This window comes from Ovis canadensis, chromosome X (genome assembly GCF_042477335.2).
Source record: "Ovis canadensis isolate MfBH-ARS-UI-01 breed Bighorn chromosome X, ARS-UI_OviCan_v2, whole genome shotgun sequence".
In the NCBI taxonomy this organism is placed as follows: Eukaryota; Metazoa; Chordata; class Mammalia; order Artiodactyla; family Bovidae; genus Ovis; species Ovis canadensis.
This window is the reverse complement of record NC_091727.1, coordinates 18,205,082-18,219,790: the sequence shown is the minus strand read 5'-3', so window position 1 is coordinate 18,219,790 and position 14,709 is coordinate 18,205,082. Positions and strand designations below refer to the sequence as shown.

The 14,709-nt window shown below is 39.2% G+C and overlaps 1 protein-coding gene across 8 annotated transcripts in view; it reads left to right on the top strand.

Annotated features, from left to right (window-relative positions):
- ADGRG2 (adhesion G protein-coupled receptor G2) overlaps nt 1–13,628 on the top strand; it is a 134,721-nt gene extending 121,093 nt beyond the window's left edge. For 7 of the 8 annotated variants that reach the window (XM_070289852.1, XM_070289853.1, XM_070289854.1 and 4 more), the window contains 3 exons: nt 2,605–2,706; nt 3,663–3,815; nt 11,874–13,628. In XM_070289852.1, coding sequence (XP_070145953.1) covers nt 2,605–2,706; nt 3,663–3,815; nt 11,874–12,058 — 440 coding nt within the window. In that variant the 3' untranslated portion in view covers nt 12,059–13,628. The remainder of the gene's footprint in view (nt 1–2,604; nt 2,707–3,662; nt 3,816–11,873) is intronic. The other variant, XM_070289856.1, reaches the window with a different exon arrangement.
- The last annotated feature ends 1,081 nt before the right edge of the window (nt 13,629–14,709 follow it).

The window sequence follows — 14,709 nt, the reverse complement described above, 5'->3', positions numbered from 1 at the left end:
TCTTTACCACAGAGCCACCAGGGAACCACACTCATTCTTTTAGATCAGCTTTATAAAAGAGTTGTCAGCTGTGACTAATATTTAATGAACGCACTTTGACATTAAAAGCCAAGCAAACTAATAGGTTTGTGTAGATGAGATGGTTGGATGCCATCACTGACTCGATGGACATGAATTTGAGCAAGCTCCAGGAGTTGGTGATGGACAGGGAAGCCTGGCGTGCTGCAGTCCATGGGGTTGCAAAGAGTTGGACATGACTGAGTGAACTGAACTGATAATAAGCATTCTTATCCCTTGGTTGTCTTTTATTCCAAATCTTCTGTTGGGAAGCCTTTTAACTGCATTCTCATCGGCTTGTTTTCATCTTTTCCTAGTGGCTTTTAGCTCCCATAGCATCCGCCTGTAGTTCTATCTAGGCAGTAGTTCATTAACTTGAGATAGAATTCAAGTGCCTAATTTGGCTTATTTTATTTGGAGGAAGCCAGTGAATGTGCTTGTTGGTTACATGCACTGTCTTCATTTTTACCTACAGTGTACAATTTCTGAACTTGTATATCCAGATGTTGTGTTACTTATTGTAGAAAAGTTTTATTTGCCAACAGTGGCATGCTAAGAGACACTTATTTTTAAAGAGAAAAGATATATGCCCAATTCATACTGATCACAAACCTGAAAGCACCCTCACATACTTATGGTAGAAAATGAGCCTGCCCCTTTCTTATTTCCCCAGAATGACTTCTCATTAGAATACAAATGGACAGAAGGAACATATTGTTTCATTTGTAAAAGGGAACTAAACCCTAATTCACAGGACTTTCCTGTAAAGGAAAGATGTGTACAGGTTCTGATTTGGGCCACGAGTACCCCCATTTTAGTCTCTCACCTGTGCTGCTTCTCCCCTAATGCAACCAAGTGTAGCTGCCCAGGGTGGCAGGAGGACAAAGATATGCATTATTTGAGATGCCAGTCTTCAGAGTGGGCACATGCACCTGACTAAAAGCAAACCTGATATTTAAAAATGAAGGTCTTTTAAGTAGATAGATTGGGGTTTGGGGCAAAGGAGGATTCAGAGTTTGTCCATTCATCCAGCTAATATTTATTTGCTTTCAAAGCCTTGAGGAGTGGTAGCAAGGGGGCCGCATGGGGAGCCCTGCACCTGCCTGCGATGGGGAGGGGGAGGCAGAGCCTGAGGGCCTCTTGAGGTCTGTGGTAGCTTGGGAGAAAGAGGGGAGGGCCCAGGGAAGGGACGTGGCTGTGGACCGGAGAGGTGAGCTGAGGGATGAGAGACAAAGGAGGAGACGGCATTGACAGAACTTGGAAATCGATGACACATATGGAGGGATGGGGAGGTGGGAGCCATGGACAGAAGTAAAGAAAGCACAGTGCGAGAGCTGTGAGCTCCCATTTTCTTTGGGGGACTACAGCTTGGGAGACGGCCGCTCAGGTAGCTCTGAAGAACTGATCAGAAGAGGTATGGCAAGGGAGGTGGACATACACACAGTCAACCACACATCTTGGCAGAAGGTTACTGCTTGTCATAAGGCCCAGATATCTTAGTGTTTTTAGTGCTTTTCTAAGTGTGGGAAAATGTAAGAAGCTACCTCATAAAATTTTCTCCTGAAAATACCAAATTATCTGAAGGCCTGTTCTACCAGTTTTTCCAGAGCATAGGGCACCTCATTCCCGATCTCCAGCCTGAAATCCTTTCAGGGTGTGTGGAAGGTCAGGGACTGCAGTGGCTCATGACTCAATCCTTATAGAGCTACATGGCCAGAGACATTCTTTAGCTGGCTGATCCTAGGTCTGAGCTGGTCTCCTGGGTGGATGGCTTGTACTTCAACAACAAAGATTGTTGTCATTGTTCAGTCATTAAATCGTGTCCAATTCTTTGCAACCCCATGGACTGCAGCATACCAAGCTTCTGTGTCCTTCACCATCTCCTGGAGTTGGCTCAAACTCATCTCTATTGAATCAGTGATGCCATCCAATCATCTCATCCTCTGCTGTCCCCTTCTCTTGCCTTCAGTCTTTGCCTGCATCCGGGCCTTTTCCAATGAAAGGGCTCTTTGTATCAGGTGGCCAAAGTATTGAAGCTTCAGCTTCACCATCAGTCTTCCAATCAGTATCCAGGTTGATATCCTTTAAAACTGACTGGTTTGATCTCCTTGCTGTCCAAGGGACTCTCAAGAGTATTCTCCTGCACCACAATTCGAAAGCATCAATTCTTTGGTGCTCACCCTTCTTTATGGTCCAACTCTTACATCTGTTCATGACTACTGGAAAAAAACATAGCTTTGACTGTATAGACCTTTGTTGGCAAAGATAGGGAAGGCTAAGGACAGGATGTAAGAGACCAGACAGGTAAATTTTGGAAGTATGAAATGATCATTCTTTTTATAAATATATTATTTTAATCTTACAAAGATAGTTCTCCCAGGATGCCTTTTGATAGCAAACTTTCCCAGGACTTTGGGCTTGATTTTCAATCTGTAAAATTTCATTTTTCCTATAGCTGCCAAAGATTCTATCATTGTGTGAAGTAAGCTCACGACATTCAGGTCTCAGTTTGGAATTCATTGTGTTGTATTTCCCCCCACCCCATAGGATTTTTCATATTCGTCTTTTACTGTGTAGCAAAAGAGAATGTCAGAAAGCAGTGGAGGCGATATCTGTGTTGTGGAAAGTTACGACTGGCTGAAAATTCTGGTAAAGATTTACCTTACTTTCTCTCCTTTTCTTAAATCGTGAGGAAGAGATTGCATACATTAAGATCCAAAGCAATTAATGCCAGAGGAATATCGGATCTAGAAATCAATGAATGGAACCTGCTCAACAGGAAATATCCAGTGTGAACATTATGGAAAAAAACCTAGTGAATTAAAAAATTTGTCATATCTGGGAACTTAGTGAGCAATATAATCAATGGCCTGGCTGCTTCTGCAATGAAGCAGCAGTGAAATGTTTAGAATTCATTTCCCTTTGAGTGTATGTTTTCCATTTGTCCAGAGTAATTTTTCACATTTACCTTCCTAATTTTTAAAATCTTGACTCAACGTTTTCTCCACAGGTCCTGGTTGTCAGTGACTTCATTTATTTGTTATTGGGCCAGACTTTACATAAAAGTCTTAGCATACATTTGATTACTTTGAAGTTATTTTCAGCTGTGCCCTTCTGGGTTGTATAGCAAATAGATCATTTTTAAGAAAATAAGAAAAATGAAGTACTCTTTGAAAATCTCAATTCCTTTCGAATAAATATTGCCCACGAATGCAGACTTTGCTGTATTGCAAAGGTCTGGTTGCACAAGATCAGAAAATAGCAGTATCTAGAGTTCAATCATTTGCCTGGATTTAAGAGCCATGAGTCATCACAGCAGGTCGATCCATGTTCTTTTCAAGATAGTCTTTGACTTTGAAATATTACCCAATTCAGTGACTATTTATAGACATAATCAAATTAGCCTGGCCTTTAATTCTGAGAGAATATAGGTTACTTTTGACCAGTGAGTCATTTAAAGGACAAATGTATATAGTCTTAAATGAAAGAATTCTCTATAAGATCTGAGAGCAAGAGATCATTTCCTAGAAAGAGTTACGCTGTGTCTCTTGCATTTGCACTTCAACATTCTGCCCTGTTTTTCTATAATGCTTATCCTGCTATAGACTGGAGTAAGACTGCTACTAATGGTTTAAAGAAGCAGACTGTAAACCAAGGTGTCTCCAGCTCTTCAAATTCCTTACAGTCAAACAGTAACTCCACCCACTCCACCACACTGCTAGTGAATAATGATTGCTCAGGACTCGCCAGCGGGAACGGTATGTATGTCTCGATGTACTGTTTCTGAAGTTAGTGTTTGTTTTATTAAAGCAGCTTTATCCTTTAATGGCACTTTTGCTTAGCAAAGTGAATAGCTACATATATGACTGTTGGATCAAAATGTAATTCCCTTGTAAAAGAGAAAGTTGATTCATCCAAATTTATTCATTTTAGAGCAAGTTTACTTTTAAGATTTAGGGTTTTTAGAAATATTTATTTTTAATTGATGATTGCTTTTAAAATATTGTTTTGATTTCTGTCATACATCAACGTGAATTAAGCATAGGTGTACATATGTCTCCTTAGGGTTGTTTTTCTTAAAGATTTAATTTTTCATGATGAGAATGGATGATGACCTAAAAGTTTTAATGTGGCAAATCCTGACTTAGGTATTGCCCAAAGACTTCTTATGGTCTTTCTGTGCAGTCAGTACCTAAAATAGTAAGACTATATCAGTTTTTTAGTATATCTATAGTTATACACATCTTCAACACTTCTGAACATTCCTACTTTTTGCTTATCATCTTGTTCATTCTGTGCCCCAGTGTGGCTGCCTTGTGACAATTCCCAAATCCCCATAAAGATATCCAGTATTGAAAGATGAATTGTCTCCAATAGACATACAGATGATTTCTGTTGTGCCTCTTTTACTCATTAATTCTGACATTTCTAGCTTAAATTTCCTTTGTGTTTTCTTTCCTTTGTAAGACTGAGCTGTTCATTACTCATAAAAACTTATCTATCTTTTTGACTTCTTAATATATCTTCATTTTTATAAAAACTTAAATTATGCTGGTATACTTTCCCCTTCCCTGGAGAATTTGCCTTTACTTATCATTCTAGGGTATTAGTTATTTGTATAATAAATGCAGATAAATTTGTGAGAAGGTTCATATACGTAACAAATAGTTTTCCAGCCTCCCAAAGATGGGAGGTCTCACTGGTTTGTATAAACTTATAAAATAGCAAAATAAAAGGATGCCTCTAAATTAAGGTTTCTCAACCTGGGCACAGTTAACATTTGGAGCTAGATAACTCTGTTGTGGGGGGGGCTGTTCTGTGCATTTGAGGATGTCTAGCAACATCTCTGGTCTCCACCCACCAGCTACCAGTAGTACCCCCATACTCACCCCATGTTGTGACAACTAAAAATGTCTCTCAATATTGTGAAAAAATGCTCCCTGAGGAGTAACATTGTCCCCTTGCTGCTTGTGGAGAACCCTTGCTGTATAAGATGAGAACCATTTCTATATAAGATGAGCTGCCATGGGGCCTTAGCTTTTTATTGTAGATACCAGGGGCAGAGCAGGGCTTTATGTCAAATATCTATAGCAGGAGTGACTCAATGTAGGTAAACAGAGTAGATGTAGTAGCAATCAAGGCTGGTTAATAAGTTTGTGTGACAAACCAGATTCAAAGTTGAGAAATCAGAGGTGTGAGCTAAATCATCAAGAATCCTAAGAATCACAACCTATCAGTAAAGCCTATTGGTTTGGATAGAAGTGTTTGGGTCTCTTAAAACCAGATTTTTCCATATTCTAGAAGGAACTCAGAGATGAAGCCTCACTTGCCTAGCCTATCAGTATGTTGCCATCCTTCGGGGAATGAGATCAGATGGAAGCAGCACTTTTTGCAGAGCTAGTTGACATCGTTGATTTGAAACAGCTGTTTTTGACAGCTGACAGTGAGAGTGGGGTACATTTTAGGTTACCAAAATGGCCACAGGTTTAATATCATGTAACTTGCATATCAGATAGACTTCCTTGACTCCTCATTCCACACATCAGGATCTGGGATGGATGAGGGAAAAGAAGCTGGAAGGTCAATGGTTTGTTTATTATACCAGGTCAAGTTGTTCCTGCACCAAAATGTCCTCAAACCAAAATGCCTTAACTCAGAATAGCAGCCTCAGACAGTCATTTGCCTATCTCTGTGCCCAGAGATGGGGCTTTGTTAACCATATCCATCATCTAGTTTGTGTGAATACTGTATATTTCAGTTATGCCTTAGAGGGTTAATTTATAGTTGTTGCTAAGTCATGTCTGACTCTTTGTGACCCCATGGACTGTAGCCCACCAGGCTCCTCTGTCCATGGGATTTCCCAGGCAAGAATACTGGAGTGGGTTGCCATTCCTTCTCTAGGGGATCTTCCCGACCCAGGGATCAACACCCCCACCCACCACCCCGTCTCCTGTATTGCAAGCAGATTCTTTTTTTTTTTTTTTGTCAAGAAAGGTGTTTTTTACTCACTATTTTCAGCCAGAATGCTTGTTGAATATCTTTTCCTTAAATTTCAATATCCTTACTATTTCTACATCTTTATCTTTTAAAATTAACTCTATGAATTTTGTTAAATATCAAATTATATCTTTACCTATGAAATGGTTTCTTCTTCCATGTGTTTTAACATCATTTTATTTTTTTCATATTTTTTATTATTATTATTTTTTTTACTTTACAATATTGTATTGGTTTTGCCATACATCAACATGAATCCGCCATGGGTGTATACGTGTTCCCAATCCTGAACACCCCTCCCTCCTCCCTCCCCATACCATCCCTCTGGGTGGTCTCAGTGCACCAGCCCTAAGCATCCTGTATCCTGCATTGAACCTAGACTGGCGATTCATTTCTTATATGATATTATATATGTTTCAGTGCCATTCTCCTAAATCATCCCTCCCTCTCCCTCTCCCACAGAGTCCAAAAGACTGTTCTATGCATCTGTGTCTCTTTTGCTGTCTTGCATACAGGGTTATCGTTACCATCTTTCTAAATTCCATATATATGCATTAGTATACTGTATTGGTGTTTTTCTTTCTGGCTTATTTCACTCTATATAATAGGCTCCAGTTTCATCCACCTCATTAGAACTGATTCATATGTATTCTTTTTAATGTCTGAGTAATACTCCATTGTGTATATGTACCACAGCTTTCTTATCCATTCATCTGCTGGTGGACATCTAGGTTGCTTCCATGTCCTGGCTATTATAAACAGTGCTGCAATGAACATTGGGGTACACGTATCTCTTTCAATTCTGGTTTCCTTGATGTGTATGCCCAGTAGTGGGATTGCTAGGTCATAAGGCAGTTCTATTTCCAGTTTTTTAAGGAATCTCCACACTGTTCTCCATAGTGGCTGTAGTAATTTGCATTCCCACCAACAGTGTAAGAGGGTTCCCTTTTCTCCACACCCTCTCTAGCATTTATTGCTTGTAGACTTTGGGATCGCAGCCATTCTGACTGGCGTGAGATGGTACCTCATTGTGGTTTTGATTTGCATTTCTCTGATAATGAGTGATGTTGAGCATCATTTCATGTGTTTGTTAGCCATCTGTATGTCTTCTTTGGAGAAATGTCTATTTAGTTCTTTGGCCCATTTTTTGATTGGGTCGTTTATTTTTCTGGAATTGAGCTGCAGGAGTTGCTTGTATATTTTTGAGATTAGTTGTTTGTCAGTTGCTTCATTTGCTATTATTTTCTCCCATTCCGAAGGCTGTCTTTTCACCTTGCTGATAGTTTCCTTTGTTGTGCAGAAGGTTTTAATTTTTTTTTTTTTAATTTTATTTTTTTTTTAAATTTTAAAATCTTTAATTCTTACATGCGTTCCCAAACATGACCCCCCCTCCCACCTCCCTCCCCACAACATCTCTCTGGGTCATCCCCATGTACCAGCCCCAAGCATGCTGCACCCTACGTCAGACATGGACTGGCGATTCAATTCTTACATGATAGTATACATGTTAGAATTCCCATTCTCCCAAATCATCCCACCCTCTCCCTCTCCCTCTGAGACCAAAAGTCCGTTATACCCATCTGTGTCTTTTTTCCTGACTTGCATACAGGGTCGTCATTGCCATCTTCCTAAATTCCATATATATGTGTTAGTATACTGTATTGGTGTTTTTCTTTCTGGCTTACTTCACTCTGTATAATCGGCTCCAGTTTCATCCATCTCATCAGAACTGATTCAAATGAATTCTTTTTAACGGCTGAGTAATACTCCATTGTGTATATGTACCACAGCTTTCTTATCCATTCATCTGCTGATGGACATCTAGGTTGTTTCCATGTCCTGGCTATTATAAACAGTGCTGCGATGAACATTGGGGTACATGTGTCTCTTTCAATTCTGGTTTCCTCGGTGTGTATGCCCAGAAGTGGGATTGCTGGGTCATAAGGGAGTTCTATTTGCAATTTTTTAAGGAATCTCCACACTGTTCTCCATAGTGGCTGTACTAGTTTGCATTCCCACCAACAGTGTAGGAGGGTTCCCTTTTCTCCACACCCTCTCCAGCATTTATTGCTTGCAGATTTTTGGATCGCAGCCATTCTGACTGGTGTGAAGTGGTACCTCATTGTGGTTTTGATTTGCATTTCTCTAATAATGAGTGATGTTGAGCATCTTTTCATGTGTTTGTTAGCCATCCGTATGTCTTCTTTGGAGAAATGAAATGAAAATGGAGAGATCACAACTGACAACACAGAAATACAAAGGATCATAAGAGACTACTATCAGCAGTTGTATGCCAATAAAATGGACAACGTGGAAGAAATGGACCAATTCTTAGAAAAGTACAATTTTCCAAAACTGAACCAGGAAGAAATAGAAAACCTTAACAGACCCATCACAAGCACGGAAATTGAAACTGTAATCAGAAATCTTCCAGCAAACAAAAGCCCAGGTCCAGACGGCTTCACAGCTGAATTCTACCAAAAATTTCGAGAAGAGCTAACACCTATCCTCCTCAAACTCTTCCAGAAAATTGCAGAGGAAGGTAAACTTCCAAACTCATTCTATGAGGCCACCATCACCCTAATACCAAAACCTGACAAAGATGTCACAAAAAAAGAAAACTACAGGCCAATATCACTGATGAACATAGATGCAAAAATCCTCAACAAAATTCTAGCAATCAGAATCCAACAACACATTAAAAAGATCATACACCATGACCAAGTGGGCTTTATCCCAGGGATGCAAGGATTCTTCAATATCCGCAAATCAATCAATGTAATTCACCACATTAACAAATTGAAAAATAAAAACCATATGATTATCTCAATAGATGCAGAGAAGGCCTTTGACAAAATTCAACATCCATTTATGATAAAAACTCTCCAGAAAGCAGGAATAGAAGGAACATACCTCAACATAATAAAAGCTATATATGACAAACCCACAGCAAACATTATCCTCAATGGTGAAAAATTGAAAGCATTTCCCTTAAAGTCAGGAACAAGACAAGGGTGTCCACTTTCACCGCTACTATTCAACATAGTTCTGGAAGTTTTGGCCACAGCAATCAGAGCAGAAAAAGAAATAAAAGGAATCCAAATTGGAAAAGAAGAAGTAAAACTATCACTGTTTGCAGATGACATGATCCTCTACATGGAAAACCCTAAAGACTCCACCAGAAAATTACTAGAGATCATCAATGAATATAGTAAAGTTGCAGGATATAAAATCAACACACAGAAATCCCTTGCATTCCTATACACGAATAATGAGAAAGTAGAAAAAGAAATTAAGAAAACAATTCCATTTACCATTGCAACGAAAAGAATAAAATACTTAGGAGTATATCTACCTAAAGAAACTAAAGACCTATATATAGAAAACTATAAAACACTGATGAAAGAAATCAAAGAGGACACTAATAGATGGAGAAATATACCATGTTCATGGATCGGAAGAATCAATATAGTGAAAATGAGTATACTACCCAAAGCAATTTACAAATTCAATGCAATCCCTGTCAAGCTACCAGCCACATTTTTCACAGAACTAGAACAAATAATTTCAAGATTTGTATGGAAATACAAAAAGCCTCGAATAGCCAAAGCAATCTTGAGAAAGAAGATTGGAACGGGAGGAATCAACTTGCCTGACTTCAGGCTCTACTACAAAGCCACAGTCATCAAGACAGTATGGTACTGGCACAAAGACAGACATATAGATCAATGGAACAAAATAGAAAGCCCAGAGATAAATCCACACACATATGGACACCTTATCTTTGACAAAGGAGGCAAGAATATACAATGGAGTAAAGACAATCTCTTTAACAACTGGTGCTGGGAAAACTGGTCAACCACTTGTAAAAGAATGAAACTAGATCACTTTCTAACACCGTACACAAAAATAAACTCAAAATGGATTAAAGATCTAAATGTAAGATCAGAAACTATAAAACTCCTAGAGGAGAATATAGGCAAAACACTCTCAGAAATAAATCACAGCAGGATCCTCTATGATCCACCTCCCAGAATTCTGGAAATAAAAGCAAAAATAAACAAGTGGGATCTAATTAAAATTAAAAGCTTCTGCACAACAAAGGAAAATATAAGCAAGGTGAAAAGACAGCCTTCTGAATGGGAGAAAATAATAGCAAATGAAGCAACTGACAAACAACTAATCTCAAAAATATACAACCAACTTATGCAGCTCAACTCCAGAAAAATAAACGACCCAATCAAAAAATGGGCCAAAGAACTAAATAGACATTTCTCCAAAGAAGACATACGGATGGCTAACAAATGCAGAAGGTTTTAATTTTAATTAGCTCCTATTTGTTTATTTTTGCTTTTATTTCCAGTGCAAGTGGATTCTTTACCATTGAGCCACCTGGGAAGCCCAGAGGCTGGGTTACTAGCAGCCATCTGACTCAGTACACAGGGCCACAAGCTCACAGTTCAAAGAAACATCACATGTTGACTCTTTCACTTCTGAGCCATGTAACCCTGAGCAAAGCATTTACTTTCTGAAACCTTAGTTCTATCATCTGTGAAATGGGGGTAATAATAGCACTCATGCTGTAGAGTGATAAATGAGATGATACTTAACAAGGTTCTCAGAACTCTTATTATTAGTATAATTATGACATGAATTAACAGTTGGGCTTATTATTTAGCTTTCTACATTGTCAGAAATATGGTGCCAAAGAGCTGGAGGATCTCAGCAGCTGTGCCCACCCCCAACACACACATGCACACACACACACATGCACACACACACACACACACGCACACATACACACAGAGTTCGGGGCCTGCTTGGAGTTGGGGAGGCCCAGCTCCCCTGGCTTGGACTTTGATGTTGTACTCGGTGGTTTCTTCTTGGAAATCAGTCTTATCCTGACTCAGAGGGACTATTTTAGTGTACGAGACATGATTTTTTTTTTCTTGCCAGGACTGTTGTCACTCGGGATTTCTCTATTACAGAGTTTTATTTTATAGGACTCTTAGGAATCCAAGAACCTTGTACGGGATCTCTCTTAACCTTTGGGGGAGACCAGACTATTACCCCAGGTTATATTACACATATTCTAGTACTTGACTGCAGTATATGGTCAACCAGAGTTAGGAATTGGGCCTTTTAAAATCAAATATATTGCTTTGCTTCATATTTTTACAATTTCATTTTTAACAAAGTTACCATAGGAAGTGGTTTTTGAATGATTCTCCAATTTGTTTTGTTTACTTTGGTCTTAAGAAAGGAAAGGAATGAAAAGTAAATAAAATAAGACAATATATCAGAAAACTTTTTAAAATAAAGATTGCCTAGAACTAATTTTGGTTCACATTTGTCTGTATCTACTTTTGGTTTTATTTTTAACTAATGTTTTTTTGGGGGGGTGCTGTGCCGGGTCTTCATTGCTGCACAGGTTTTTCTTTTGTTGTGGAGAGTGGGAGCTACTCTCTAATTGCAGTGTGTGGCCTTTTCATTGTGGCGGCTTCTCTTGTGGAGCATGGGCTCTCGGGCATGCAGGCTTCAGTAGTTGTGGCTCCCTGGCTCTAGAGCACAGGCTCAAAAGTTGTGGCACACGGGCTTAGTTGCATATGGGATCTTCCCAGATGAGGGATCAAACCTGTGTCTCCTGCATTGGCAGGTGGATTCTTTACCACTGAGCCACCAGGGAAGCCCCAGAAATATGTTTTTAAAAAATACTTCATCTGCATGTGCATACTTAAGAATAAACTAACATTTAAGTTTATTTTGAAAATACTTTCTGTGGATACTTCATGACACCAGTTTTGTTTTTCCTTATACAGGGAATACTTCTACAGAGAAGAATGGTGTTTCTTTCAGTGTTCAGAATGGAGATGTGTGCCTCCATGATTTCACTGGAAAACAGCATATATTTAATGAGAAAGAAGATTCCTGCAGTGGTAAAAACCGTATCGCTCTAAGAAGGACTTCAAAGCGGGGAAGCTTACACTTTATTGAGCAAATGTGATTCCTTTTCCTAAAATCAAAGCATGTTGCTTGACAGTGTGAAAATGTCCAGTCTTACCTTTTACACAATGTGAGTTGTATAAAATCAACTAATTTTATACTCAGCAACTTTGGGATGAACATAAGCTAATTGAGGGCAATGGTTGCTATTGGAAGAGGAAACCAAGACATAGTACCATGGTTCTAAGACATTTGCGATTTGGTTTCTTATCCTTCATTTTAAAAGAAGATTGGTTTTAAACAACACATTAAGAATAAGACTCATTTAAAACAAAATCAAAGCAGTTTATTTGCAGCCTCTTTTAAAGAGGCTAATATATCATTGATAACATCACAGAAAGTCACTGTTGACTTCATCCTGTTGGTGAGTTCGTTGTGCATGCCTTTCTTGTAAATAAGCTAAACTCTAGTGATCCACATGTCAAAAATCTTACTTCAGCATTTTTGGTATTTATTTTCTACTGTGTAAATTTCTTTCTTTGTAGAATCGTGGTTGTGTTGTTGCATCTAATGTGATAATTCAGAAAATCGTTGCTGGTTTCAGTGAACTCTAAACCTCCTTTTGGAGATTATATGGGATGTGAAATACAGGACCTTCACTGAAATCAAGAAATAATGACGCCAGCCAGACTGGAAAAATGTAAGCAGACAGTGCCACAATTAGCTCATACAGTGCCTTGGAGTGAGTTAAAAAAGGTGCTCCCACTGGGCAGACACAGTGTCATGGGCTCATGATTTGGCAGAGTGAGGGCCATACTTTAGCCTCATTCACTCTCTTGGGTACACCATTGTTCAGGGTACCAGCTGTACAACCGTACGTAGCATCCAATACCGACACCCATCTCCTGACCTCATTCCTAATCATCAGATTATGGAAGCTGCACCAGGATGTTTAGCTTAACACCTTGGTGACACAGAGGGATGGAAGTATAATCTGGACCATATGGCAGGAAGATCGTGAATGTGGAGGAGATACATACACTGCCACTTCTCAAATCCCCAGAGCCTTTCAGAAAAGGGGAGTAGAGTAGGATTACTTTTTAAAAAAAGAGATATACATCAAAAGAATCATATTGCTGTTCTTTAAAAGGCAACTGCATGGTACTTTGTTGATTGTTATGCCTGGTACACTCTGGCCCAGCCAGAGCTATAATTATTTTTTAAAATACTTGTCTTGATGAATGTATAGTGACAAGGGGGAGCAGCTATTGGGACCAGTGAACTATCCTGCAATGCTGTTGTTTCCATATGTATCAAACCCTTATTGCTCCTGGTCATAGCGAGTCTGTCTTGCTTCCTACCTACAACTGCTTGAGCAGTGCTTTGTGTCCTTATTAGGAACATTTTGAAACCCTTTAGTTAGGTCTTTCACTAAGGTTCCCTTTCATATGTATTTCAAGTGAATGCTGTATGCCAGACTAACTGTAGTCATAATGTAATACACTTCTGTGAGTGCTGATTAGTCTTTGCGATATTTCTTTTCCAATTTATTTAATTGTCTTGTATTTATATGTTAAAATTGACAAAAATGTTAAAAATCGCCAAAATAAATTTGCAGTTAAGTCCTTTAAGTTTGAGAATTTTCACAAAAGGAAAACATTTGCGATCTCTTTCCCTGGCGGTAGAGCATGATAAAACAGTAGGACCAGCCTGATAAAGACCACGTGAGAGTAGCAGCCTTTGGCAGGCAGCAGGCATGCTGTGAACATAAAGTCAGACCAACGATTGTCCTGTCTCCTGAGATTGCTTTCTGAGGTCTCTCTTTCATTTTCCACTTACTCTTTCAAGATTATGTCTTTTACACATGTTGCCATTGGCCACACAAGCCCCATATTTGGATCCCCTCCAAGTGTTTGCTTCCTCAGTATCAAACAGTAGGATTTCAAGAAGGTGAGAATTGGATTGGAGGTTTCTAGGGAGCTGATTAGCATGTAGGAGCCACAAATGGGGAAAGCTGGCTTCAACTGCAAAAGAGGTTTCTGAATGATCTCTCCTTCCTCGGTGCTCAGTTGCTCCAAAGATGCTGAGTACTAATTTGATAAGAAAAGTGATGAGATGCTCTAAGTTTGGGGGGTGAGATATCAGAAACCAGATCTCTCAAGGCAGATAAAACAAAGTGTACACAAAAGGACACACGATGTCTGACATCTTATAGTTCCTGCCCTCTGCCATTTTTCCCATTGTGTTTTATGTCTGGGCAACAGTCATTAAGTCAGGTTCTCTTGTCTGTATTTTTACTTCAGACAGATAAGGGGCAGGACAGAGAAAATGTTCCTGAGAAGCATCCTTCTTTGGGTTTAAAATTGGTCCCACAATCTGAGACTCTACTGAAGGAAACAAAGTTGATGGCAATAGGAGGAGGCAAGGAGTATCACAGCAGTGACCAGTATTTGAAGGAGCATTTTCTCCAAACATTTGAGAAGGTTTTTTTTTTTCCTTTTTCCCAAAACATATTGCAGTCATTAATCCCACAAAGTAACTCTGTTAAATTGACCTCAATGAGCAGGATCGTGATTGTTCTCAGTAAAAATGGTGAAATGGCTTCATTGGGGATACTGGGTTGTGTCTAACGAGGTTACCTGGGAGGCAGGTTAGTTTGTTGAAGGTCATTTTCACAAAGAGCTAATTTCTTGAACAAACAATTTATCAAAT